Here is a 27,352-nt window from a genome sequence, read left to right on the forward strand (position 1 = left end):
CTCAGAAATAAACCCATCTCACAGAAATCATAAAGGTGAATTCCTCTGGTCTCTGAAAGGAGTGTTCAGGAAATGAGCCCAAACATCCTGGATCTGTTCTCCTGAAGCACCAACACCTCAGTGAGTTCCCTGAGTTGGTTTGCAACTCACCTGGGTAAATTCCATGAGCTGGTCTCACCTCTGCCTCAGCCTGCACAATCACCGAGGTTCAGCTCTCCTTAAGCCCCATCTAATTATGCAATTGAACTGCAGCAAGAACAACAGCTTTGCTGAATATGCAACAGTCCCCTCATTGTGTTTTGATGGGGGGAGACAGAAGGAAAAGGCAATTTCGATTCAAATTCAGGCATTTCTATGGGGCTTGTCCAACGTGAAGGAGACAGGGGCCTCTCTGTGTCAGGTGAATCTGGAGTCAGAGACATTTTCCTGGCGTGTCTGGGTGCAGCCGCAGCTACCTGAACACAATGGCACAAGCCCTGGCGTTTTTCCTGCTCATTTTTCTTCAGGACTGTAGTTCATTAACTCCAGTAACGCAGTTTCATTAATGTGCATTAACCAATGACTTTCCCATTACTGCTGCTGTCTCCAATCAAAGACTCATTTATGGAAAACAAGGGCAGAGGGAACAACATGCTTTGGCAGCTGTAAGATCATACGCCCAGAGCTTCATACCCTCTGTCTTATATTTTTACGTTAAAGTATCACGAGCTATTACCATATTTTTCATTATTATTTGTGGCACTAAATACTGCAGCTCCCAGTGCCAGATGGCAAATATTCAGAATAAAAATAATGCAAGGCCAATCTTAGAAAGACTCAATGTGAGTGTAACAGCATGTATTCATCCTCCTTTCCTAATGCACATGGTTAAAATATTAGCAGACTTAAAATCTGGTTTTCCAATTTAGAGGAGTCACATATTACAGAATGATATGCATGCATATATACATATATTTAAATATGTACATATAAAATTTTTAATTTCTTTCCATTCTATTTGCATGTTTCAAGGGTCTTAACATAATACATGGACACATCATCTTTCACTCCTCAGGAGGTTATTTTAACCAGGAAAGAAAACCAAATAGTTTCAAAATGGAACATAAGCAAAACCCTTTTTCTAGAAATTGTTATTGGTACAAAATACTTTTTTTTTTAATATATAAACAGCTTGAGTCCTAAACTTAACCAGATGGAAACGTGCCTACAAAGCGTTGGATCTAATTCAGAAGAGACTGACAGCCAACAGATGAGCCAATTTAGCCCATCCCATGCCAAAAATGGTCAATCATGTTATCTTATGTGTGACTCGACTCTGGCAGATGCCAACTCTATCCAAACAACTTCAAGCATCTTTTTGGAAGACTGGATTATTTTACACACACTTTTAAAAAATCATAATAATGCTCGATTTTTCTGGAAACCTTCCACTTAGCTTCAGCATTTTCACAAGAGATTTTTGATTAATTTATTTTAAGGATAAATCTTTTTATTTTATAGCCTAACAGAAGAAATGCTTTCCAACCCAACAAAGCCTGATAAAAAAAATTACTGAGCTGCAGATCAGTGACAGACCCCCATTTGTTTAAATATTCATACAAGGAAAGCTTTACACCTGTGCAAATCTTCCTTAAGCCAAATGTTTGCTTTCAACAACACAAAGAATCACGACAGGAAGCACAAGTTAAAGGTGCTTCCTGAATCCTTCATTACCTTCCCCAAAATTAAGAGTAAAGTTAAAACTAAAGGAGTTTTTTACATGCTGAGTGATTACAAGCAAGGCTTTAAAAAAAATTTAATTCTAATTCATAATTTCTCAGTGAATTTTCTTTTGTTTCTTATCAGAAGACCTATCAATCATCTGCCTCCACTTTCAAGAGGACAGGATTTCCACCTCAGTGTCCTTGCAACCCACATAGGATATCTGGGCAGCATAGAGATGGTACACTGGTTTTTCCTTGCCCCTAATTTGAATAATAAAAAAGGGAAAAAAAACCCACTTATTCAGTGATTACTCCATCACTGACAGCACAGGCCCATTCAATCCCTCTCCAGTGCTAAGCCCTGTATCTGCTGTCAGCTTGGGCTCTGCTTAAACTCAGTCTGAATTTTAGCTTTCCCCTGGCACCCTGGGAGGTCTCAGGTGATGAGAGTGCTCTGTTGGACTGAGAGCTGCAGCAACCACTGCAAACACTTAGCAGCTCATCATCTTTCACTGGACACCTTCAAAGGGCATATTTTAAAAGATGGACGTTTTCAAATCCATTGTTTCCAGAGAACAGTGCCAGCTTTCCTGCCACACAGAGGGCAGAGGTTCTGCTCATAGCCAGCACTTTGGGTTGTCTTCTTGGCAATCACACACAAGGTTGCAATTTCATTTTCCATTTGTCCAGGAGGTAATTGCAATGCCTGTGTGAAGTGACCTTCCTGCACACAGAGCCAGGTAATTATCCACAGGACTTGCAGCAGCCTCTCCATTTGCAACCTTTTTATAGAGCTCTTTGTGATGGCAGGCCCAAGATTTTGAGATCCACAGACACTCATCTAGGCTGAAGTCTGGACATTTTTAGAGATCTTCCAGGACAAACAGAGATTCTCAGCTGCGTGTTTCCTTACTCTGGTCCTGCTCCTCAGAAATAAGAAGGTGTCAGGGTCTGTGTGACCAAGGGACTTGGCTGCAGGTGTTCACGTGGGACTTGAGACAACTCTTACAGAAAAGGTCACACACATTTAAAGGATTCACTTCCACACTTCCCAAGCAAAAACCACTCTGGTTTCAGCGGACTGAAACACCAGGGTTTAGGTAACCACACCTTTCTTGCATCAAACTTGTCCCTAAATGATCCTAGCTATAGATTTATAGATTACAAAACCATGGAATCATGGAATTGTTTAGGTGGGAAAAGACCTTCAAGATAAGAGGATTTATAGATTATATTGTTCTCATACCTTCTCAGCCCTAAGGCTGGTGAGAAGGTATGGAGTCCTTGGAAAGAATCACAAACCGCTGGAGAAGCCTTTGGAAAAAATTGAAAAGTTAGATTTTTTTTCCTCTAGGTGGGTTTGGGTTTTTAAAATAACAATTATTTCATTTCCTCTGTTTATGGATATTTAGCCAGTGGGTAACCAAACACTTCAATCAGCCTCAGCCAGGCTGATCCCAGCTTCTCATGGGCCCAGATAACCTCTGGCTGAACACAGCTCAGCACTCAGTGCCAAGGGCTTCCCTTCGTTCTCATTGCCACACTCACAGCCACTGCCCACCTCTGCTGTACAGCCTGCACTGCAAATCTGGGCCTGGGATTCAAAAACTCTCTTGGCAACAGTTGGGTGGTTCAGCAAATATAGTTTTTTCTACAGCCATGGTCTTTTCTGCACCTATTTTAAAGAGCAGCACTGGCTGAATTAGTTGTTGTGTGCTGTCAAACCAATGTTTCCTTCAGTTCTTGCCACCACTCCCACAGGTCTTACAGCAGGTTCAGTAAGAACCTCAGGCCAAGTGTGCATTAAAACAAATAGATGGTGCCTACAAAACATATCATAAACTTCAGCTGCACTGAAGGAGCCCTGTATTCAGTCACAGGGCACAACTGACTCATCCAGGGAATCTTCTTTAGACAGACACAGCTCTTCTACTTGGCTGCTCACACTCATGCCTTGTGTGAGTTCCCCTGATACACTGGTGCACCTGTGAGTTTACAGCTCTCCTGCCACTGCCCATTTCAGTTTAAGTCAGGGCAGAGTTGCTGTGAACCATGAAGTCATTAGTGAGTGTTCACTCCCCACACAGCCAGTGCTGGGCCAGAGCACTGAGCAGCCAGGGCTTCACCAGCCTCCTCCACCTCCTGCTCCTGCAGAGTTCATTGGCCACTGGTTTCACTTCATTACCTCCTGCAGTCAGGGAGGAACAATCTGCCGAGAAACTTCCTTTTAATCTGGCTCAGGTATTGGGATGTGCTCATTTGTATGAAATTCACCTGCATGGTGGCGTGGGTCCTCGAGGGAACCGCTCTGGAACACAACCACTCCTTCTCCATGAAATATCACTGGATCTTGCTGCAGTCAGTGGGAATAAAAACAAGTGTGTTTAACAGATGTCACAAACCGTTCCCAGGCTGTCACAGCTTTCCAACATTTTCCAGTGGATTGTTATTACCAGATCCCTGCAAGTCAGCAGCAGCGATGCCGCCTCTGACTCCGCTCATCCGCTCCGACTGATGACGTGAGCTGTCAGACTGTAAACTCAGAGTTGTCACAGAGCTGTAATTTGCAGATTTAGTAAAAGAGCTTAACATTCCTTTGAGTAAAGTACTTAAGAGATGTATTCCATGGGATTTATGGGCTGTGAAAGTCTGTGTGGTTTTCAGCTAGAGCGGGATCTCCATAGGACGGCTCGAGTGTCAGTAAAGCAGCTTTGGCCTAAATCAGAGGCTGCCATTAGATGTGAGCTTATATCCACTGAAGGAATTTCCACAGGGACTCTGCTATCAAGTCTGAAAACAGCCCTTTGGAGGATTTGCTTTTCTAGATACCTACTGGAATCACATGGGCATTTATTTACTGGAACTTGACTGCTTCCCAGCAGGCTACATAGTAGTTAGAAAGTTTAGGGCCTTCAACTATATTAACCAAATTCCACAAAATAATCAACAAAACCCACCTTTTTTTTCAGCTTCCAGAGCTGATCATCAATTAAAAAGTATTTTTTATGGCTCCCTTTTGTTTTCATGAGTGTTATTTGCATTTGACCAGCTGTCAATGATTCCTGGACCATTTCCATCAGGAAATAATTTCAGTGCTGCAGTCCAGCTTCTGTTCCCTTCTCACTGGACATACTCAGTACATTTATACATACCAGGCTCGATGGTGTGGCATTTCCTGTATGAATTAGGAGTTGAGAGCATTACTTACCTGTGAATCACACACACACCTCTTGAGGGAAGATACAAAGTGTTGGAAACACCCCACAGCAGCACATGCTGGACACATGGCTGCTGTGCCAATAAATTCTTCCCAGCTTCGATGCCACTGCATCTTGGAAATATCCAGCTAAATCTGGCAGAATTAAAGTAATTCATGTACAAACCTAAGACAGAAGTTGCATAAAGTTTTAGGAATATTTAAGCAACTTTCAGCCACTTTTTGATACAACATATTTTGATTTGAGAATTCCTTAACTGCCTAAAGTTCCAGCTATCAGTTTTGCTGGGAGCATAGCTCAGGCAACAGTAACCATTAAAAAATCCCACCTAATGGGCTAAATCTTGCTCATGCTGCTCTTCAGAAGGTAGCACTTTAGCCATGGAGTTCTACATTTGGTGACAGAAGGTTTCTGTGGTTGGCTGGAGATTCCTAACATCAAAAATTCCAGGGACTGATAAGAAAGCAGAAGACTGAATGCAATTGTTCCACATATTGCAGCAGCACAGCACCCAAACACACCTTCAGCAGCCAGGATTGCTCTCTGCAGCAGCACTAAGCAGGGTTCTTGTAAACACTGATTTTTAGTGGATATGGCATTCAAATGGATCATTCCATTGGGAATCATGTGCACAGGCTGCTGTCTGCAAAGCTCCCTGAGCATTCTGGAAGCACAGCTACCTCACCCAGACATGCTGCTGAAAATGAGACACCTGGAGAACCCCAGCACCACCTGAGCCCAGCAGGCAAGAACCACCTGGAGCAGGCTGTTGGAGCAGGCTGCTGGTTCAGGTGACCTGAAGGCTAAACTGGAATATACAGATGCTGTGGCACAGCTCTCCAAGCAGCATTTCACTGAACAAACCTCTCCCTGCAGACATCCAGGAGCCTTCACAGTGCCCCATCCCACTGAGGGCACCTCTGGAGGCAGCACCTCTCACTGAACATGTGGGATAAAGCCCAGCCCTAGGACTGAAGCTGCAAATGCTCCCTCCAGTTTATAGACAGGAAACATTATAGGGAGAATTTAATTTTTAGGAATTACAGCCCCAATAAGGGGAGAGGGAGGAAGATGAGGCACAAGGTAAGGTCATGTCTAAGGAGGATCACAAAGCCAAGACTCCTGCACGTGGCCACCGTCACGCAGGGCCCAGATTGGCACTCACTGTTGGAAGAGAAGGGATTGAATGGAGAAGATCTTCCTTCTCCACTAACCCTACTTCAGCACTCTGCATTTCCCTTCCTCTGACATTTAACTACTGTAAAAAATATTGGTTTTCTTCAAAAAAAGTTTCTGTACTGTACAACACCAGGTCATTAATTTTTACCCTGTAGATTTCAGAAACATTGTGTGTGTGTGTGTTACCATCATAGTCCTTGTGTGGGCTTTGAAGTGAAGCAATTTCCACAAGGCAGAAGGAACAACTCCAGCCTAAAATACTTGTGCCTTGTGCTCTTCCCCCTCCCTTGCATCCTGCCAAGTATCCTACGTTCCTGCAATCGCAAGTAGCGGCATCGACACGCGCTATCACTCATCACCTTTTACAGATTCTGCAAACACTGTTTTCCCCAGAGAACATTCCCTGGTTTTAATTGTAAATAAGCTGAATCTTTTATCTGTATTCTTCAAAAGCCAGGAAGATTTTCAATTCACTGAAGAAATAAAGATTTTTACAACTCTGTGAGCAAACACATGAAGATGCATTTCCATGTTTTAAAAGCTCAGAGCCCAATTCCGTAATTCCTCCACTGCTGCTCTTGAATGGTTCCCTCCCAGCTACAGACTGACCTTCACATTCTATTTTCTCTGACAAGTGCAATATGGAAACTTTTCATCTGTTCAACCTCACTTTTCCAAATATTTGTTGGTGTGTACAAGGCCAGTAAAATCTTCAGCTGACACTTGCACAAGGCACTCAAAGACACCGCACCACCTGATTTATTCTGCTCCAGGCTCTTTATTCTTCTCCATAATAGAGGGGAAGAACTTGGCTCCCTTTCCCTCTCCAGCACAAAGCTGAGAGCTTTACAAGTTTATGTTGGTGTGACTTAAAATGCTTTACGTGACAATTTTATAAAGGGCATTAGAAACTGGAAATTAATGTGGGAGAACTGAGATGTTACATGACTCTTTCAGCATTGGGGATGCTGTTTTAAATTCTGCCCAAAGACACCAGTAAAGCATTTTGGCTTTTTTTCTTTTAACTAATAAATCCATTGTGCCATTTAGTACAACTGACACTTCTCACCTGGAGGAGATCCCACACCCCAGCCTGAAGACCTGACTCTGGAGAAGTCCTCTCTCAAGGTTTCTGCTGCTTTTCCAGGCGGGGTAAGGCTATTCCCTGAACATCTGCAGAAGGGTCAAAAGTCACCTGGGAGGAATTTAAAAGATAGTTTTCAAGAACTAACCATTCACGGATTTTCTTATAAAGACATCAGATTTATCCACTAAAGTCAAAAAGTAGATGAATTCTGTCTGTTCTATACATTATTATATATCTATTTATTATTTGCCTCTTGTCCTTCCATCCATAATGTGGCCATTCCATTAATTTATGGAGCACTCCTGCACTGTACCATTACAGGATTTAAAGGTAGAACAAATGAACACTTAAAAACAGCAGCTGAAAGTTCATCCAGTCAGACCTGAAACACCCCAGGCTGCTCTAGGATCTGCCATCCATCCATCCATCCATCCATCCATCCATCCATCCATCCATCCATCCATCCATCCATCCATCCATCCATCCATCCATCCATCCATCCCCATGCCCTGTGCACAAGCTCACAGAGCTCAGTGACAGCAGGGCAGTGGCTGTTGTGGCTCAGATCAATACAGTGCAGGGCAGTAATTAATAATAATAATATAATAATAAATGTTTCCTGCATTCTGCTTTGATAATGAGCTATAGCTGCAATTAGAAATCCAGTCAGTGATTACACTGTCATGTCAAGGGTTCAAGCAGATTCTTAAAACTGCTCTACTTTGACTGAGCACACGTTAAGAGCTTACATTTCTAAAAACTGAGTGTTTTAAAGCAAGACACAGTCAGGCTTCTCAGCACATTCATTCCCATCAGGGGGATGCAGCCAACACCTCACCTGCTTTTGCAGCTCCACACACCAATGTAGGGGGTGTGAAAGCTGAGTGGGGGCAGAATCCAGGTGTGATCCATGAACTCCCCTGATGGATCTCTGGAATTCAGTCACTTTATGCCAACCCACACCCCAGGATTGGTTACCTGCTCCACTGGCACCACCAAGCACCACAAACAATTGCTGAATTAAGACTCACATTCCACAGCAGTGACTGCTTCCTCTGGGAATTGCTGCAAAGCTGGAAGAGCTGTTGTGACAGGACAGCCATTTCTATTCACAAAGATAAATCCTTTATTTAGTAAGAATTATCTACACACAGATGAAGGACAGGAGTGGGGTAAGGAGTCTTCCAGCAGAAAGGTTACACAATCTCATCTCAGCTGAGCTTTGTGTTGTTCTGGAACATGTCACCTTCTTGTACAATGTAAGTTTTACATTTCTGTTCTGAAAAGTTGAACAAAATCTCAGTGTTGAGAGATGTAGGTAACCACACCTCCATGGAACAGGAGAGCTGAGATACCCTGAGGGATCACCTGCAAGGAGTAAGCTTTGAACATCCACAACCTCCCTGCCAATAACTCGTTACGTTTCCTAACTTGGAGGTTAAAATAGCCCCAATTTTGTGTCTTGTGACTTGATATCCTGAGCTTAAAAAGTTTTTACATGGAAATTAGGATTGATTTCTCTAAGTTCACAGTTAACAGATCACTACACACTGCAAGCAGCAGCCCATTTTTAAAGTCCATTTTCTACAAACACATTTCCTCTACAAACAGAAAGTGAAGAGAAAAAAAAAAAGGCTTTTTCTACTCTAAAATTGCAGGCAAAGATTTTATAATGGGAGTAGATAACTTGAATTTTGAACAACAACCAGCTATGAGTCCAGAATTTGAAAAGCTGCTGTTTAGAAAAGGGATATTCCAGTTTGCAGCAGAGCAGAATTACCAAGATCCACTGAGGCTGGGAGAGAGCCCCACATCAATCTCTGTGAGAATTGTGAGGCTTTTCTGAGAGGTGCCAGGCAGACTGTCCTAAGGGTCAGAGTCTCTCCAAAGCCACCACACTCCCATTCAGTGCTTTAAGCATCTGCTTCAGTGGTGACACTTTGGAGTCACAGGACAGGAATAAAAACCTCAAAATTTAAATGAAAAAAATTAAAAAGAGCACAAGTTTGACTCTGCAGCAGACAGGAGACTCAGCCAGTATTGCTGCAGCTTCTCCATAGGAATTGACACCAATACAGGCACCACCAAGCCAGGAAAGTTTACCCAGCAATTCCAAGACATGAGAAAGTTTTCAGTCATTTCCAGAAACTCAGTGCACTCCTTTAAAATACATATTTTAGTGTATGAGCAGGTTTAGGAACTGCCTTTGTCCTGCCATTCCATGTGAAGTTGGCCAGAGCTGCAGCACCTCCACTGGCACCAAAGGATGGCAGAGACAGGTAATGGCCTCAGACCTGCAACCCTATGGATTTAAACAATTATTGATCATTCCTGGCATTTACCACCTGAAAACCATCCTCATTCCAAACCTGACTCTCAGTCCTTGCTAAGTCCATCCACAGTGATAAATCCATCAGCTTTCATCTGAAATTGTCCCTCACAAACACAATCAGACTTGGCATTAAAGTGGGTTTGGACTCCAGCCATTTCACAGACAATTCCTGATTCTGGGCAGCCTGCAGGGACCTGCTGGGATGTCCAAGCCCTGGAACATGGAAACCTTTTCACTGAGAAAAGCCCTTTCCCTCCACATTTCAGACCAGAGTAATTTCTCATCTTTGTGCCAATAGGAAAACAATCTTAGCATTGCAATATTACAATTTACAGCTTTTGCCTGTTACCTGCTGCATGAACAGCAGACAGATTAATTCCAAAAATCAGCTCTTGCAGAGCAGGGGGAGAGCCATAGTTTGGGGTTTGCCACAATGCAGGAGATTCCTCATAAATAAGATTTTCAATAAACCTTTGCTATTTCTGGCAGCTGGGAGATAAGTGCACCATTACAGTCCCCTCACTGCTGTCAGCAGCTCAACCAGGAGACAATTAGGTAAAATAAAGGGAAGGTTGTGAGCTGGAATTCTGCACTGCCACTACATTAACTGGACTTCACTTTGCTTCTGCACTCCAAGGATGAAAATTAAAGTGCTGTTAGAATAATTTTAAACTGGAGATTGATGCCAGGTTGGTTTTTCATCCATCATTTTAAGAGAGTGAAAACAAGTAACTAGAAAAGGTTTCACTCCTTTTAAGTTATGTTCCTATTTTGAGTTGTAGGGGAGGGGTATAACAAAAAAATAAATGCTATTTGCAATTAAATTTCCAGAAGCACCAAATTCAGCCCTTCCCTAGTGCCCACACTGAGAAATCTTGCATCTGATTTACAAATGTAATTATATCAATGTAATTATACCGGTGTAATTCCTCAGAAATAACAAAGTTATTTTTCAGCATCCAAGAGAAAGATTTTAATTCTTAAATTTAACATGAAGAATTACACCAGGATAGCTCGTGCTAAAGAGATGGTGAACTTCCCTGGAGAGACAAGGCCTAAAAACACAACCCTGTTGTGGTGGGATGAGCCTGGCTGGATGCTGGGTGAGAACACATCAAAGGCCTTGTGGGAAAGGCAGGGACAGGGAGAGACCACTCAGAATTACTGTCATGGGCAAACCAGACTCCACTTGGGGAAATTACCTTCATTTGCTGCAAATTACAAGTGTGAGTTGGGTAATGAGAAAATGAAATAAAATCTTAAAACGCCTTCCTCCCATCCCTGCCTTCTTCCCAGGCTCAACTTCACTTCAGAATTCCCTTCCTCCTGGGGAATGGAGGCTGTGGTCAGTTCATCACGTTGTTCCTGCTGCTCCTTCCTCCTCCTCATTCTCTTCCCTTGCCTCAGTGTGTTTTTCCATGTGTCCTCTTGCCAAGGCTGCTCCAGTGTGGGTCCCCCACAGGGTCACAGCAAACCTGCTGCTCCTCTCTGCATGGCTTCTGCCAGGGGCCTGATCCAGGGTGGGCTTCCCCAGGGCCAGAGCCTCCTCTGGGATCATCCTCCTGCCTCCAGCATGGCCTCCTTCCCAGGCTGCAGGTTCATGTCTGCTCCATCATGGACTCCTGGTGGATCCCTGCTCCATGCAGGGCTCCTTCCCAGGCTGTATCTGTGCTCCATCCAAGGCTCCTTCCCAGGCTGCAGGTTCATCTCTGCTCCATCCAGGGCTCCTTCCCAGGCTGCAGGTGCATCTCTGCTCCATCCAGGGCTCCTTCCCAGGTTGCAGGTGCATCTCTGCTCCATCATGGACTCCTGGTGCATCTCTGCTCCACCCAGGGCTGCAGGTGGATCTCTGCTCCATCATGGACTCCTGGTGGATCCCTGCTCCACCCAGATCTCCTTCCCAGGCTGCAGGTGCATCCCTGCTCCATCCAGGGTTGCAGGTGGATCCCTGCTCCATCCAGATCTCCTTCCCAGGCTGTAGGTTCATCTCTGCTCCATCATGGACCCCCCCCATGGGCTGCAGGGAATCTCAGCTCCAGCTCCTGGAGCTCCTCCTGCCCCTCCTTCTTCCCTGCCCAGTGTCTGCAGGGCTGCTCCTCTCCCATTTCCCACTCCTCTCTCTGGCTGCAGTTGTTCTTACACCTACAGGGCTTTTCCTCCTTCCCCAGTCTGTGATCCCAGCACTGCATTGCCCTGTTGGTGATGTGCTCAGCCTTGGCTCTGCTGGACACAGGGGAAGCTTCTGGAACCTTCTCCCCCTGCAGCCCCCCCAAACCTGACACACCCCCAGTGTCCTGCAGATCCCAAAGTCTGAGGTTTCCTCCCACTGGAGAAGTTCTGGCTGTTGAAATGAGGAGATTATTACAGCAATGCTTTCAGCATTATCCAGGTCATTTTCTCATACATTAATGAGATAATAGAAATTTATGGAAGTCTTTATTGAATCTTAATTGCTCCCTAAGACCATGACTGAACTAGAAAGAGCGACTTCATTCTGCTTTGACTACTACAGCAGATGGTGAGGATACAGAATCCTGAACTCAGATTTGTTCATTTTTCACCTAAAAATGCTGTTAGTTTTCCTTTAGAATAATACCAATCCATTTCCTGATAGTGCAGTATGAAAGGTGCTTCTGAAAGGTGAGAGGGGTAATTCCAATATTTAGTTTGCTACTAGAAGTCTAATATTTTGTTGAGGCTGTTCTTACTCTCTACAAGGAAGATTTTTAAACCAGAACACCACTGAAGAATTTAAAAGGCATCATCCTCACTAGCAAATGAGTTCAAATTAGCCCAATTACAATTAAAACATGACGCATTTATCAACCATCAACGATGAGAAATAATGTAAATCAGGGACAAATCTGTTTACAATTTAATAATCCACATCAGGCAACTACCAGGAGAATTTATCAATGCCTAAAAATTGCCATAAATTACACCCTTGGTTGGGAAGTTTAAAGTTTTTGAAAAAAGCTCAGCTCTTGCAGATGCCACTGAATATTAGAGATTCCTAAAGATGCAAAAATAGAACTCCTTTGGTTGAAATTATGTCCCTCTGTGAAACTGTAAAATCCAAAAATTGCAAAATCCAGAAGTTTTTGAATGCTGACTTAAAAACAAGAGCTGTATTTCACTGTATTCTTGTGCATTTTTAACCTGCTATACAAGATCCAGGATCCTATTCAGCACGAACAGTTCCCACAGCCTTTCACACTGTTGATAATTTCTTCTTCTAGCTTCTTCCTTTCCTCCTCTTTGGATGTGTGGCTGGGTCTCTCCTGCCAGTCTGGCTGCTTGTGACTGTGGAGCACTTTGCTGCTCTGGGTGTGCCACATCTCATAGTAGAGATTGCTGGGGTTTGCCAGGAGCTCTGCGTGCCTGCCACGTTCTGCGACTTTACCCTGCAAAACAAGGGCAGCAAATCAGGAATCCACACTCCCAGATCTTTAGCAATAAAGCAGCCTATGGAGCAGAGTTTTACAGTATGGATTAGAGCAGGAATTCATGAGGAAGAGCTTGAAACAGCAAGGAAGGATTGACTGCACAGTGCACTCACTTGTGTGGGTGCTGCCAGCTGAAAACAGGGAGCTGGGCTCTGCTCACACTGCACCTGCCTTTTGTCCATCTGGGCAGAATCTAAAACTCACAGCATGGAAAGTTTCCTATCCAAACAGGAGGAGTTATCTAAAGTAAAGTTTCCTATCTAAACTGCAGGAATTATCTAAAGTAAATGTGGACCTCTATGTGAGCAGCAAGGTGTTCAGCTACTCCTGCAAAGTGACATCAATGTACCAAAATAAACACAGATTTATCTTTGCTCAGTAACAAACACAGGGGAGGAAGCTCAAAGAGAGGAGCAGACAGAAAAGGGTTTATATTAGACAAGCAAAGCACATCTAAGGTCAAATCCTGAAAACAATTAGTGAAAATTGTGCTTTTATGGGTGCTCTGTAGCTTGTGTCACTGCAATCACCACCATGGAAATTGTGTGAGCAGTTCAGTTCTCTGGGCTGTTCTCAGAGCAGAGATGATTTATTGACTATCAGCATGGAAAGGAAGAGTTGGAGAGGAGAATCCCATGAGAACTCCAACCCTACAGAGAAATACCATCACTCTTCAAAAAACCAAACTAATTTTCTACTTTGAGAGACACATTCACTGGCTTCAAATTAAACTGATACATTAATTCATTCTCCAGCTCCTTTTCCTTCTCATTATACAGACAACTACATGGATTTGATATCAGTTCTAAATTCTGATCTACAATTAAATCTACCTCCTTGTGACATCTGCTGATGGACAAGCTGAGAAAAAATTGGTGTCTTGGCACTTCTATTAGTAGTTATGTCAGTGGAATCTGAACAAACATACAGATTAACAGAACTGCAGAATTTACTTCAATTCTTTAAGTGATTAATTTGGAGAGCAGGTTTTGAATTATGCCTTTTTTTTAGTAAGTCTTGACCAATCCTAAAAATGGAACTTCTCTGCTCAGCTCCCCAGCACCAGGTTCTGTATCATTACTCCAACATTTACTCACCCAGGAATGATTTTGATTTTACCTCAGCAAAGGTGCTGGAATTGTGATTCCCTGATTACCATTGCTAAGCAAAAGCAGCCACAATCACCCTGTGCCATCCCTGCTCCTGAGCCTGATTTCCCTCAATCCTGCAGGGATGGCAGAGGCACAAGGCAGTGCTGCCTCCCTCATCCACAATTCCATCCTTCAGCAAAGGAAGCACCCTGGCTTCCTCACAGTTCGAGGCTGTGCTTTTATTTTTAATTTAACAGTTACACCACAACACAAAACACGCTCTCAGGAAGCTGTGAAAAATTGCATGGAAAACAAAAAGCTGCCAATTGCCTTGTGACACGTTACAAAACGTTTGTGAGATGTTTTAACGTGCACTTGTAGGAAGGATACACCTTAGGAGAGGGTTTGTCAGCAAAAGCTGAAAAAACAAAGCAGATCAAAAACAACTAAAAACTCCATGGAGCACTGCAAGTGATTTATTCCACTACTTCATCCTGAGATTCATATAAAGCTGAGTTTTGTGTAGCAAATGTCACTATTTCACAAAGATATGGTTCTAATTGTCCCTGAAGTCATTGAATGGAGTGTAAGAATAATTTATTTGCTTTTAGATGTGTATTTTAAGTCACTAAAGACACCTAGGAGCACAAGCTTATAAATAGCAACTGATAAAAATGAATGCAGAGATAAATTTAACATCTATTATCAGCAGATCAGAGCACTGTACTTTCAGCATTATCAGTTAAAAGAATAATTATGAAGTTATCTTAAGGACATTTGTTTATTTTAAATCTCTTGTCAGATACAGATAATAGAGAAAAAATGGACTTTGGGTTAGTATGAGGTAACAGCTGAACACTGATATTAGGGAATTAAATGTTGAGACATGTTGGTTTTTTCTTAGAAAAGAAGCCTACAGAAAGGGAACAATCACACTTTTCTACAGGTACAACAGAGAATGGTGCTCAGATTTTAAACATAATGAGGCTGAACAATCCTGCAATAGTTTTATCTGCATGGAAACAGAACACACTGTCCTCTCTCCTTCCACTGAGAGGAAAAATGGATGTATGTGAAAAACACACCCTGAGCAATGAGACTGAAGCATAAATTGGGGGAACACATTAGGAAACTTCAGATGACAGAAGCATGCAAAAAATTAGATTAAAACCATGCAACAGTAAGGCATAAAAATAACAACATACAAGACAGTCACACACGCCAAGCTTGGGCTGGAATTTTCAAGCATGCTTCATTTTCCAGCAGCTTGGTGGGAGTGAATTACAATTCAAACACAATTCAAACTGGACACAGAGGCCCTAAAGCAAACCCTGCCATGGTGTGAATATCCCTCACCTGATCCAGCACGATGATCTCATCTGCATCCACCACCGTGGACAACCTGTGCGCGATGAAAATCGACGTCCGGTGCTTCACCATGTCCCTCATGGCTTTCAGAATGTTCTGCAAGAGTGGAACAGACACAAACTCTTACACATCCTGAGTGAGATGAGGAGAGAGAAAATGCTGCTGGAAATATGCAAATTACTGTAAATAAGTTTTGAAAATCATCTCTGGTACTGCTACAGCTTCCCAATAACAAACAGCCACGAGTATGTACAGGAGAAACAGAGGAGTCCCAAACATGAAATATCTGTGGTTTTGCTAAAGCCTCAAACTGAAAAAAAAGCTTGTATTCACAGAAAAACACAGCTATCCCCAGGGACACAGGAAGAGAAGTGTCACTTCATTTCAGGAAAAAACTTCCCCATGGAGCCATGCTACACAAGCAGCAAACAGCAGTAAAAGCATCTGAAAATAAGAACTCCTCGTGGTTGTAATATTAATGCTTTCCCATGACTGTTAAAGGAAAAAATCCTTCTCACTATTATGCTAATGTGGAACAAAGGCAGAGCAATTCTGGGAATTATCCATCCGTCCGTCCGTCCATCCATCCATCCATCCATCCATCCATCCATCCATCCATCCATCCATCCATCCATCCCTCCATCCATCCATCCCTCCATCCATCCATCCATCCATCCATCCATCCATCCAGTGTTTCCTTTGTGAGCTCTATGGCACCTTCCAAACCACACCCTCTGCAAGGAGCACTGATGGGGAATTTGTGCCCTCACTACCATAAGTGAAGTGTCCACTTTATTTCTCTGAAATTTTTTGTCAGAAAACATTTCCATTTCCAGGCATACTCTTGTGGAAAAACCTCATTTTCATTTGCTGTCTTCCAAGTGCATTTCTACTTTGAAATTTTCTGCTTTGCTTATGACTTTTGCACAGATACAGCAAAAGAAGAGAGGAAAAATGTGAGAACTCAGTGTGATGTGGACATTTCTGGCCCATGAGGAAGCTGTGCTATATGGATGTACAGTTCATCCTCTGGATTCTCTGCATCTGGAAAATGAAAGTAATTTAGTGATTACAGGTCAATAAATGCACTTAATCTGCATAAGTGAACAGAGCCATAGCTTAGCTCATTTTTGATGACATCAGTTTGGGAAATTACTGCTGGTGCTGAGAGTTTTGTGCTTAAACAAAGCTGATGTTATGAAGGCTGATGCAGCTCCTGTCACAGTGCCACCACATCCATGTCACAGCTCTTCCTGTGCAATGGGCACAAATGAACAGCAGCACTGCAGGTCACACCTGCACCACCTGCACAACGAACCAGGGGGATTGTCCTGCATCACATCTCAATTATTTAGAGGGATTTTTTCATGGCCACCTGCACCAGCTTCAAGGGATGAATGTGTCAAGAGTGGAAACAGAAAATATCCCAGAGACAGCTGATATCCCTCACTCTCTCCAGGGTAGATGGACTGAGCTTCTCTGCTCCACACTTCAGAACAACAGCTTCAACACTGCATCTCTTAATAATACTGAGAAAACACTTGAAAAAGAACAGAATTCTGAGAGGAAAAGAACAAGGAAAAGCATCAGAAATCAAACATCATGGTATCACCTAAATTCTAGAATTTTTTATCCTAATTTACCTCTTCTGTAATTGAATCTAAAGATGATGTGGCTTCATCATAGAGAAAAATAAGTGGCTCCTTTAACATTGCTCTGGCAATTGCAACTCTTTGCTTTTCTCCTCCTGAATGAGGGGGAAAGAGGAAAAAAAAGAAAAAAAGATGAAGTTACAATTGTGATAGTCTAAATTCAACAGCAGACATGATTTTGAAGGGTTGGTTGTTGGGTTTTTTCTCCTTTTTTTAATAGACATCATAGTCACTGCTGACAAATGTCTGACATGTTACATAAGGTAGCACACAAGTTCCTGCTCCCTGGTAAATTTAGTGATTCAAGATTGCTCATCCTTTTGGAAAAGGACAGAACTATTTTGTATCTGCTCCAAGGCAAGAGTCAGACACGGGTGAGTAACAATGCTGTACAGTTACTCACTCTGTACACCTGGGAGTAGGAGCCCATTCACCTGGCCTAAGCTCTGCTCCATCCAGTAACTCTGCACACACAAACCCACTTTTCTCTCACCACTGCTCTGTCCACACCTGCTGTATTGGATTTCAGGCATTTTGCTCATACATTGTGTCTTTCAGGTCTGTCCTTGACATTCATCCAACTTCTCATCCCATAATGGCAAATTTCACTCAAGAGCAGTTAATGTTGTACTGCAAACCCCCATCAGCCTGCAATCTACAGCCTGCTGCTTTCTGATATAACCCAGTTTCAGACTAGTTTCCTTCCTAAACAATTCTTACAGCCAACATCTACTCAAGAATAACTCAGGGCAACTTTTACAGACAGGAAAACAGGTGCATTTGAGAACTTAAAATCTGCTAAACATTTGGTACGCGACGCAAACACGTCACATTTGTGCACTTGTCCTCCTTTGTTTTATGCAAGACTTCAAAACATTCCATTTAATACCATTATACTCCTGTTAATGTTCCATTCCTATCAGGAGAGAACATGCTTTCATAAACCATTTAAAAGGCTGGTGGTAATGCTGCAGTTCACATTTTAAACTGTCTTTGGCAGAATTGAGGAGCAATTAGAACTGTATGATTTACTCAGTCTGTTTTAGTGTGCACTCCCTCCCTCCCCTGTACAGCATCTTCAAAACTCACAGCTTGACAATAGCCATGGTTGAAAGACATATTTCAGTACCCAGCTCCCCCATATTTGCAGGGAATGTTGTTCCCCATTCACACCCAGGGCAGCAGCACAGAAACTGTTCCATTCACAGAGCCAGGGATTTGCAGCTCTGCCTGTTACACATCTATTAGCCAACACTGATGTGGGTTCTAATTGGAACAACCCAAACATCTTGTTTTTCACTCTTTACTCTTGATGAATCAATCCTTGAGAACAGTGAGAACTGCACAAAATGCTACATCACCACTTAAATTGGCAAATCTGTCATTGCAGCTAAAATCTTGTTTTTCCATTGTGCACATAAACCCCTGGATTTTAAAGAGAATCACTTCAATTCAGGCAGCTTTTACTCACCCTATTCCTGCCACAAAGTAACAGAACAAAGCAGGACTTTGTGTTCTCCTTAGACTTGAGGAAGCCTCACACAACTTAAAAACCCCCACAAACTGATTCTGAAATGAATCAATACATATCCTTATAAGAATTTAGGGAGCCAATCTACTATTGAGAGAACTATAGATTGCAATTAGCAGAGCCACGGAAGGAACTCAGAGCTTTCCATTTGGTATCTCCAATCCTGTGAACAATGACACCAGTTCTGAGAGCACTGGCCTGAGGCTCCTGTACCCTGGCTGCACACATTCCTGAAGCTTCTTTACCACTGGTATTTGTCAATATTCACCTAATTGTTGAAAATAAGAAACTGAAGCTGTTCTTTCAGTGGCAGATGCTTATTCAGAGCTCAAAAGAATTCCATTTTCTTTCTCCTGGGTATTTTACATATTCTTTCTTCTTTAAATACAAACAAAGCAGTAAAAGAACACAATTCCCTTACCTTTCTCAACACCACCTTTGTGGGAGCACTGGCAGGTGGGTGCTTATGACCATCAGTGGCAGCACAAACTGAAGGATGGAGGAAAGGCAGAACCATTTTCTGAAAGGCTCTGTTACAGGAGTCACGAGGTCAGAAGGAAACCCCAGCACACCCACACACAATGCTCCAGACTCAGAAAGGGACACAGAATCATGCAGGTTGGAAAGGCCCCACAAGACCATGGAGCCACCACTGACCCATGTCCCCAAGTGCCACATCCACACAGCTGTAAAATCCCTCCAGGCATGAGGAGTCCACCACTGCCCTGAGAACCCTGATCAAACCTTTGGGTGAAGAAATTTCTCCTAAAATCCAATCTAAACCTTAACATGAGGTTAAGGCATGGAGCAACCAGGTCTAGTGAAAGATGCCCCTGCTCACAGCAGGAGGGTTGGTTTAGATGAATTTTAGAAGATTCCCTCCAACTGAAACCATTCTGTTCTTCTATCAACACTAAGACATTTCAAACCTATTGTCAGTCAAATCCTCTTTCCAGCAATTATGAGTGTGGGGAGACAGGCAGCACAAGACAAATCTTTCATTGTTAGCACGATTCTCTTCAGTTCTGCCAGTACCTATTTAGCACCTTCTATTCCCTCACCCAGATCTGTGCTTCACATACTTTATTTCTCTTTTAGGTCTCTGCATAATCCCCTTCTGCAGCATGCACACTTTCTCCTGCACTCACGTTCTGGGTACAGCCTGCACCCTCTGAGCCCCTTTTTCAAAGGCACCAGGACTGACTGCAGCAGCTGCAGAGAAAGAAATCCCCCTCAGAACTGTCTCTGCAACAGGCAGCACCTCTGTCTGCACCCACTGCATCCCTCAAAACACACAGAGTTCCCAATTCTAGTCCACTACCCAAACAGATCATGAGAAAAATCATTTCTACTTAAATGCACTGCCAGCCTCACTTATAACCTCATTTAACACTATCCCCTGAAAACACATTCCTTTGAACATCTTGCAGACTACAGCTGCCTTAAAATGCAGACCTTCATATTAATATTCAGCCTTACAGGTAGGTATTTTGGGCTTCTCTCTACAAGGACATTAAGGGGCTGGAGAGTGTCCAGAGAATGGAATGGAGCTGGGGAAGGGTCTGGAGAGTCAGTCCTATGAGGAGAAGCTGAGGAATCTGAGAAAGAGGCTCAGCCTGGAGAAAAAGAGGCTCAGGTGGGACCTTGTGGCTCTGCACAGCTCCTGACAGGAGGGGACAGCCAGGGGGGTTGGGCTCTGCTCCAGGAACAGGGACAGGAGGAGAGGGAACGGCCTCAGGCTGGGCCAGGGGAGGTTTAGGCTGGATGATAGGAAAGATTTCTTCACTGAAGGGTCATGCATTGCATCAGGCTGCCCAGGACAGTGGTGGAGTCACCATCCCTAGAAGTGTTCCAAAAAGGAATGGATGTGGCACTTGGTGATGCAGTTTAATGAGCATGGTAGAATTTACTCAGAGGTTGGACTTGATCTTGGAGATCTTCTCCCACCTTAATGATTCTGTGTTATAAACTAAAAGCAAACCTGAAGACTAAACTCTGCATGAAACTTTGAGGCAGCAAAAGGGATACAAAGAAGCTGGGAGCCAACCTGAGAGTTTGAGTCCTCGCTCCCCAACCTGGGTGTTGTAGCCATTGGGCATCCTCAGGATGGCATCGTGGATCCCTGCCAGCCTGGCCACTGCATACACCTCCTCTGCTGTGGCCTCTGTGTTGCCATAGAGCAGGTTGTAGTAGATGGTGTTGTGGAAGAGAACAGCATCCTGCATTGGTGGGAAGAAGAAATGATGAACATCAGCTTCAGAACTGTCCCCTAAATCGGGTTCAGGTGTCCCCAGCAGGCTGCAGGGGCCGGACAGCTCAGTCCTTTATGGGACACACTGTCCAAATTCCCAAGCAGTTCTCAGCCACAGGCAACCTTAGCAAGCTTGAGGGATATCAGCTCTTTAGTGATTATCAGCTCTTTAGTGATTATCAGCTCTTTGTGATTCCAGCCCTTCAGCCTGCTAGGTGCCCAGGCAGGCAGACACAGGGAGAGAGAGGAGAAGGCTCTGTGGGGTTCCACAGCCATGTCTTTATTGATTCCTCTGAGAAGGGTTCCAGTGACAGCTCTTCCACCAGAACCAGGCTAAACCAGCCTTTTATACAGGGTACAGAAATGGTCCAATGGCAGGGGTTAAAGGAACGTGTATGGGGTTCCAGAGAGATAAGCAGGGGTCCAAAGGTGGAACAGGGTCTTTCTAGCCCATTCACCATGGCTTGGCATTTCTTATCTTTAGGCTTCTGCACACCACAGGGCCCTTGCAAAAGCAGGGTCTGCTACAGTCCCCAGCCCGTGAAAGAATCAACACAGAATGGTTTGTATTTTTCTTTACACAGCCTGAAGGTAAAAGTGTTTGGGGACATTTCTTTTCCCAAAAAAGGGATTAATATATTTTGTGTCCTAAATATGTATGTCATGCATAGTTTCACCACTTTGCTAACTCATTAGGGGTGGTAATCAACTATAAAGCTAAATCACTTAAAGCTGGAGGCACTTTCTCATGGGGAGGCTTAAACACATTTCAGAAATTGGATCTGTATGATGATGCATATAAAAACATAATATTTCCTGGGGGAAAAAAGTCTAGTTCCTTTGAAAGTCACCATGCAACACCACTGCATTAGGAGTGGCCTTCAGTGAGAATCACTATTAGAATCACTGTTCCAATGGAGTGTCTGGGGAGAAGGAAACATGGAATACCTGAGGCACAACTCCTATTGCCTTTCTCAGACTTTCCAAACTGACATCTTGGATGTTCTGGCCAGCAATATAAATGTTTCCTTTCTGAGGTTCATAGAAACGAAACAATAACCTCACAATGGTGCTTTTCCTGGAATTGAAAAGAATTGAAGTTAATGTTACATCCTGGTTGCCATTTACAATCTCCAATGATGTACAAACAATAAAAAGCAAACACAAGCAGCACCATTTAAGAAACTAAATTCTGCATTGATTGGCATATTTAGTCCATTTACCCACCCTGACCCACTACCTCCTACAATGGCCACTTTCTTTCCTGCAGGGACTTCAAAGGACACTCCAGCAAGGACTTTCTGCCCCTTCAGGTATTCAAAATGCACATTGTCAAAGGCAATGGAAGCAGTCTGGGGGGTGATCTGCAGGGGTGGAGCCAGCTCTTTGTCCTATGAAAAGAAGAATTCCACTTTATTTGCTGCCCAGAAATTATCTCCAACACTTCAACAAGCTCAACACTCCCTTTCCCACCTCAGAAAAAGGCAAACAGACACTCCAGCTCAAATATGTGGAAAATAATCATAATTTGCTGCACAAGTGACATTGGTTTGCTCCTCCTTTTCCCCAAAGGAGGCAAAAATTCCTGCTGTAAACACTCTGCCTCATAACTTCTTTTGCAATATATTCTGCATCATTAATTACCAATAAAAATTCAAGCACGAGGCATGAATACTTAAATAAAAAAGTCTCAATACAAACACAGCTTCCATGAAGCAATTTTTGCTTCTCTGCAAGAAAAAGAAAATTAACTTATTGCAGTAACTGCACTTAAGAAGAGGCAGAACAGCAACCTCACACAAAACAACTCTTTCATGAATAGAAATTAAAGCTGGAAGATGAGAACATGGTGAAATGATGGCATTGCCCTGTTAAATGCCCAGATACTTCAGGGAAATAAGCTACTACTTACTTTGATTTTGGTATCTACACTGAGAAGTGTAAACAAGGTATTCATATCTATCAGTGCTTGTCTTGTCTCTCTGTACACTGTTCCCAGGAAGTTCAGGGGCAGAGAAAGCTGGAACAGCAATCCATTCACCATTACCAGATCTCCAACAGAAAGGCTGCCTTAAGACAAAAGGGGTGTGAGAGAATAAGGAGACTTGAAGGGTTTTCCTTTTAGGATGCACCAAAAGAAAGAATCAAGTTGATTAAACCTAATTTCTTTTATCTCATTTCTAAACCCAGATTTTTAAATAACAAACAAAACCACAGAATCCATTCTCAGATTTTTTATAGGGGTGCCTGAGAGGAATGGCAATGTTTGTGTGGATTTCACTTCAAAAAGATGTAACAGCACTGGCAAATAAGGCAAGCAGCACATACAACATCAGACTGCAAAATCCACAGAGAGGCCTAAGGAAGTTAAAAGGGAAGGAAATAATATATGGAAGCACAAATCAGGAAAGACAATCTTAAGTACAATTACAGACAAATCCAAATGACAGATTCTGTCCTGATCAAGAGAGAGCTTTCTCCCTGCATGTACCACAGAGCTGCTGGAACACTCTGAGCAGCTCTGGGCAGCTCTATCAAACAGGCTGATCAAGGGACAGCTCAGGATGTCACAGCAGCTAAAGGCAAGTGGCAGGTCAGTTCAGCTGAACAGGCCCAGAAAGATGATTTAAAGCCATATGTCCACCATCCTGCTGCAAGCTATGCTAAATCTTGCTAAGAACAGCTATAAACTGCACCTACTGACTGATCTGTTCAGTGTAACCCTTCCCTGGCCTGGCATCTTTAAAAAGGGCAAAGCAGATGCAAGAGAGAGCACATGGTATAAAGGTCTGCCCTTCAAACACTTCTGGATGTTAACAGTCTTTAAAGCATCATTATTTTTACTCTAAAACCACCTTGCTTTAGCAGAGCTTCATCCCAATTCTGTATTTGAAGCTTGTACTCTGTCTTCCTAATCAAGCAGGCTTTATTTTATGTAGTAAATTAGACAAGTGGAGAACAGATGGAAGCAATTCTTTTAATAATGTGCCCTTATTAATGGAAGGAAAGTGAATTATTGGTAACAAAACTACTGGAGACAAAGCACAGGGGTATAAATACATGGAGTCTTGCCAAAATGGGAAGGGAGAAGGGCAAAAAGAAAGGATCTTTGTACAATGTCCACAGAAATATTTTCATCTATAGAAGTGCCTTTCAAAAACCTTTAAGAAAAACTTCCTAAAGTGACATTTTCTTGGGATCTTTCTTTAACTGCTAAACTTTTAAAATGCTTTTGATAAAATCATAGTATGATTGAGAGAGCCATTGAGAGAGAGATGTAATGGAATTAATAATACTCCAAGAAGCAGAAATATATAGACAAAACTTAAACAAAAAACTCTCAACCAAAAGCTCTCAAAATGAACTATCACATCAACCCTCAGTTAATGAAGACTAACACCTCTGTTGTGGATGAACTGAGGTAAAGGAGACTCATTTCAGGCTCACAGACAGGTGAGTTACCTGCAATAATGCCCTGGCTGGCGAGCACCATGATGGCTGTTAAACCCACACTAAATATGGCACTCTGGCCAAAGTTGAGGAGAGCTAAAGTGGAGGTAGTCTTCAGGGAGGCTCTCTCATAGGTCTTCAGGAACTCATCATACCGTTGGGCTTCGTATTTCTCATTATTGAAATACTACAATACAAACAAAAATGGGAAATGTGACAGTACAAACATGTTGGACTGGTTAAGTAGCTGTAAAATCCAGTATGAACCTTCCCCAATATCCAACCTAAACCTCCTCTTCAAGACTAAGTTTACTCTCTGCAGAAATTGATGGTCAAGGTGATTCAGCCATGAAAGAAACTTCTCATTCTTTATTAACAAAGAGATTTTTTCCACCCCCACTAACAACCTTCCTGCTACTCTGTCAGTGCCACGCACTCCTCTTCAAATGAATAATGCTTAAAAATATGCTATTGCTCCAAATCTGCAGCCCTTTAAAGATGAATCTTATGACTCACTTCCCTAAGGCTGACAGAAGCAAGACAAAGAGCCTGGTAGTAAAGACTGGCCTTACCTTCACAGTCTCATAATTCAGGAGCGAGTCAATGGCAGCGTTACCGGCATCGTTGTCAGCTTTGTTCATTTCTATCCGAAACTTTGTCCTGGGAAGGGAAAGGAAGGCTTCATCCAGTCACTGAGGCTTTTATTTTAGCTTTTATATTCTTCAAACCCTGTTCTGCATTAGTGTATAACTCTAAATTCCTTATAGAGTGTCAGTTAACTGTCTTCACATTTTGGTCAGACAGAACAGTTCCTCTAGGCCTGAGATTCAGAGATACTCTACTGCCTCAGCCTCTAAAAGTGAATTGGGGGGGAGCAAACTGGGGGAATGTAAGGGGACACAGTATGGGTGAATGAAGGTGGTATAGTGTAGTAAACCCCTCAGGTTTAGCCAGGGCCCCTTGGAGAATAGAATGCTGACACAGCGGCAAAGAAGTTTCCTGTCTCCAGGGACATCCGCCTTGTACCTTATCCCTATAGCCATGTAAGGCAATATTGTGTTAAACCCTACTATTAGTCACTTATGGTCACTCTAACACCTTTGCCATTGGTCAGGATTGGATCCAGGCCAAGGGTATAAAAGTAGCATACTGTACCCCTACTAACTGGGAAGAAGAAGAGCTGAGACCCTTCACAGACCCTACAATAAAGCCATACTCGTGGAACAGCCAGCGTCTTCTGCTTCTCCTCTCTCTGCCGTCTGCTGGAGCCTTAGGCCAAGGGAAAAGCTACCTAGCAAGCAAAGCTGAAATCACAAGAGCTGCCTAATCACTAAGAGCTGAATATTCCCTGCTTGCTAGGGGCTGACCCGCGGCCTTGGTCTGAGAGCGAGCTGGCTTCTGGCACCCAGTCCCCTTGGGGCTGAGCTCTGGAGCTGTAACAGCTTGCATAGGATACGACCAAGCAAAGCTCATTTAGTATAGAATGTAATCTCATCCCCTAAAGAGCTGCAGCTGAACCAATTACTAAAGATCAGGAGCAGGCCTGATGCTAACAGGCCACACCTGCAGCAAATAAGAACAGTGGTATAAAAGAGTGGATTGGTGGGAGCTGGAGTCAGTTGGCTGCTGTGAGGACAAGGAACAGTCAGTGCTAGAGGAGCTGCCTGTGAGAAACACTGAGGAGGTGTGAAACTCTTGAGTAAGGAGACAACAATGTGAAACCTTTGCTATATAACAACAACAGCGGAATGTGACTTCACTGCCTGAAGCTGGAATTGGAGGATTAACCCCTGATATGTAAATGGACCAAACATAATTGTCTGAAAAACTCACAACCATTGTCCACCTTGGGTGTGTCCTTGGTGGTTTCTGCACTGCCCAAGGCGAACCTATTGAAGGCCTTTAATAAATTCCCACTTTATTCTCTTAATCCTAATATGTCTTATTGTGAATTCCAGGCAGCCCCTGAGGGCACCATGCCAAGCTGAGGAGCAGAGGGCAGGGCCTGCCTTACCTCCACTGGGTGATTCCTATGGTGAACGCTGCGTAGGCTCCCAGGGTCCCCAGAGTGACCAAAGCAAACTCAGCACCACATTTGTAATACTGCAAGATTTCAAAGCAAATAATATATATATAAAAAAAAATCATTATTGTTTTCAAAACTTCACTGATGTCTCCAGCTAGGCTATTCTAATTTTAAGACAAGAAATGATGGTCCCTCCCAACACAATCCCTGCTCTGAACAGCTTAAGGCTAAATAAAGGCTTAAACTCAAAAGGAAAGCAGCAAGAAGGATTTAGATGAAAAGATTGGAGGCAATAACCAAGAGCTGGTGTATGTAATACTGCAAAGTTATTTTTCACATTATAAAACATAAATGCTGCTGATGCTTGTGCTGTTTTCACAAATAAGTATTTGTTTCTATGCTTTTTCAGTGGATTTTGAAAGAAAGCTGGACTGTAGAAGAAGAAATAAATGGCCCTGCAAAACAAGTTAGGAAGCATTTTCTGTACTTCAGGGCACATCAGGAGAGAAAAGCCCTAAGGAGGGTTGGCTGACAGCCAGCCTGGTCTGCAATTTCCACTGCTTAGAAAATGGAACCCAACAGGCATTTCACTGTTCCATTCAAACTTGATTAAGTCTTTCCAAAAAGGCCAATAAACAGAACAAGATTCTTGTTTTTAATTTAAACCAAGATACATAATCATGATTCAGATTTTTGCACCCAAAGATCCTGACTTCAAAGACAGAATGTGTGATTTATTTTGTAGAAGTTTCAATTTCAGGGCATTAAGCTTAAAACCTGTTTTCCAAAAGCTCATTTTCACTTTTAAGTTCTGGATAAGTCCAGATCAGTATTCAGGAAAGAACCAATAATCACTCCCTCCTCTATTCTGAACACACTGAACCACAACATTTTTATTATTTCCTCACTATTCACCTGGGTATATTTGACACTTGTGTGCACAGTTTACTTTTCTGATTTCATTTTTCCAACAATTCTGAAGAAAAACATTAAAAACTGTCCACATAAATGCAACTGG

At 42.9% G+C, this 27,352-nt stretch overlaps 1 protein-coding gene across 1 annotated transcript in view; it reads right to left on the reverse strand.

Moving 5' to 3' along the window:
• Positions 1 to 12,368: 12,368 nt before the first annotated feature.
• ABCB7 (ATP binding cassette subfamily B member 7) overlaps positions 12,369 to 27,352 on the reverse strand; it is a 38,668-nt gene continuing 23,684 nt past the window's right edge. Inside the window, exons 7-16 of the mRNA XM_064713056.1 lie at positions 26,323 to 26,411; positions 24,881 to 24,968; positions 24,321 to 24,495; positions 22,771 to 22,928; positions 22,086 to 22,249; positions 21,807 to 21,936; positions 20,655 to 20,826; positions 17,068 to 17,171; positions 15,413 to 15,520; positions 12,369 to 12,923 (exon numbers count right to left, since the gene is read on the reverse strand). Of these exons, the coding sequence (XP_064569126.1) occupies positions 12,705 to 12,923; positions 15,413 to 15,520; positions 17,068 to 17,171; positions 20,655 to 20,826; positions 21,807 to 21,936; positions 22,086 to 22,249; positions 22,771 to 22,928; positions 24,321 to 24,495; positions 24,881 to 24,968; positions 26,323 to 26,411 (1,407 nt within the window). The 3' untranslated portion in view covers positions 12,369 to 12,704. The remainder of the gene's footprint in view (positions 12,924 to 15,412; positions 15,521 to 17,067; positions 17,172 to 20,654; positions 20,827 to 21,806; positions 21,937 to 22,085; positions 22,250 to 22,770; positions 22,929 to 24,320; positions 24,496 to 24,880; positions 24,969 to 26,322; positions 26,412 to 27,352) is intronic.

Source organism: Zonotrichia leucophrys, chromosome 4A, assembly GCF_028769735.1.
Source record: "Zonotrichia leucophrys gambelii isolate GWCS_2022_RI chromosome 4A, RI_Zleu_2.0, whole genome shotgun sequence".
Taxonomy (NCBI): Eukaryota; Metazoa; Chordata; class Aves; order Passeriformes; family Passerellidae; genus Zonotrichia; species Zonotrichia leucophrys.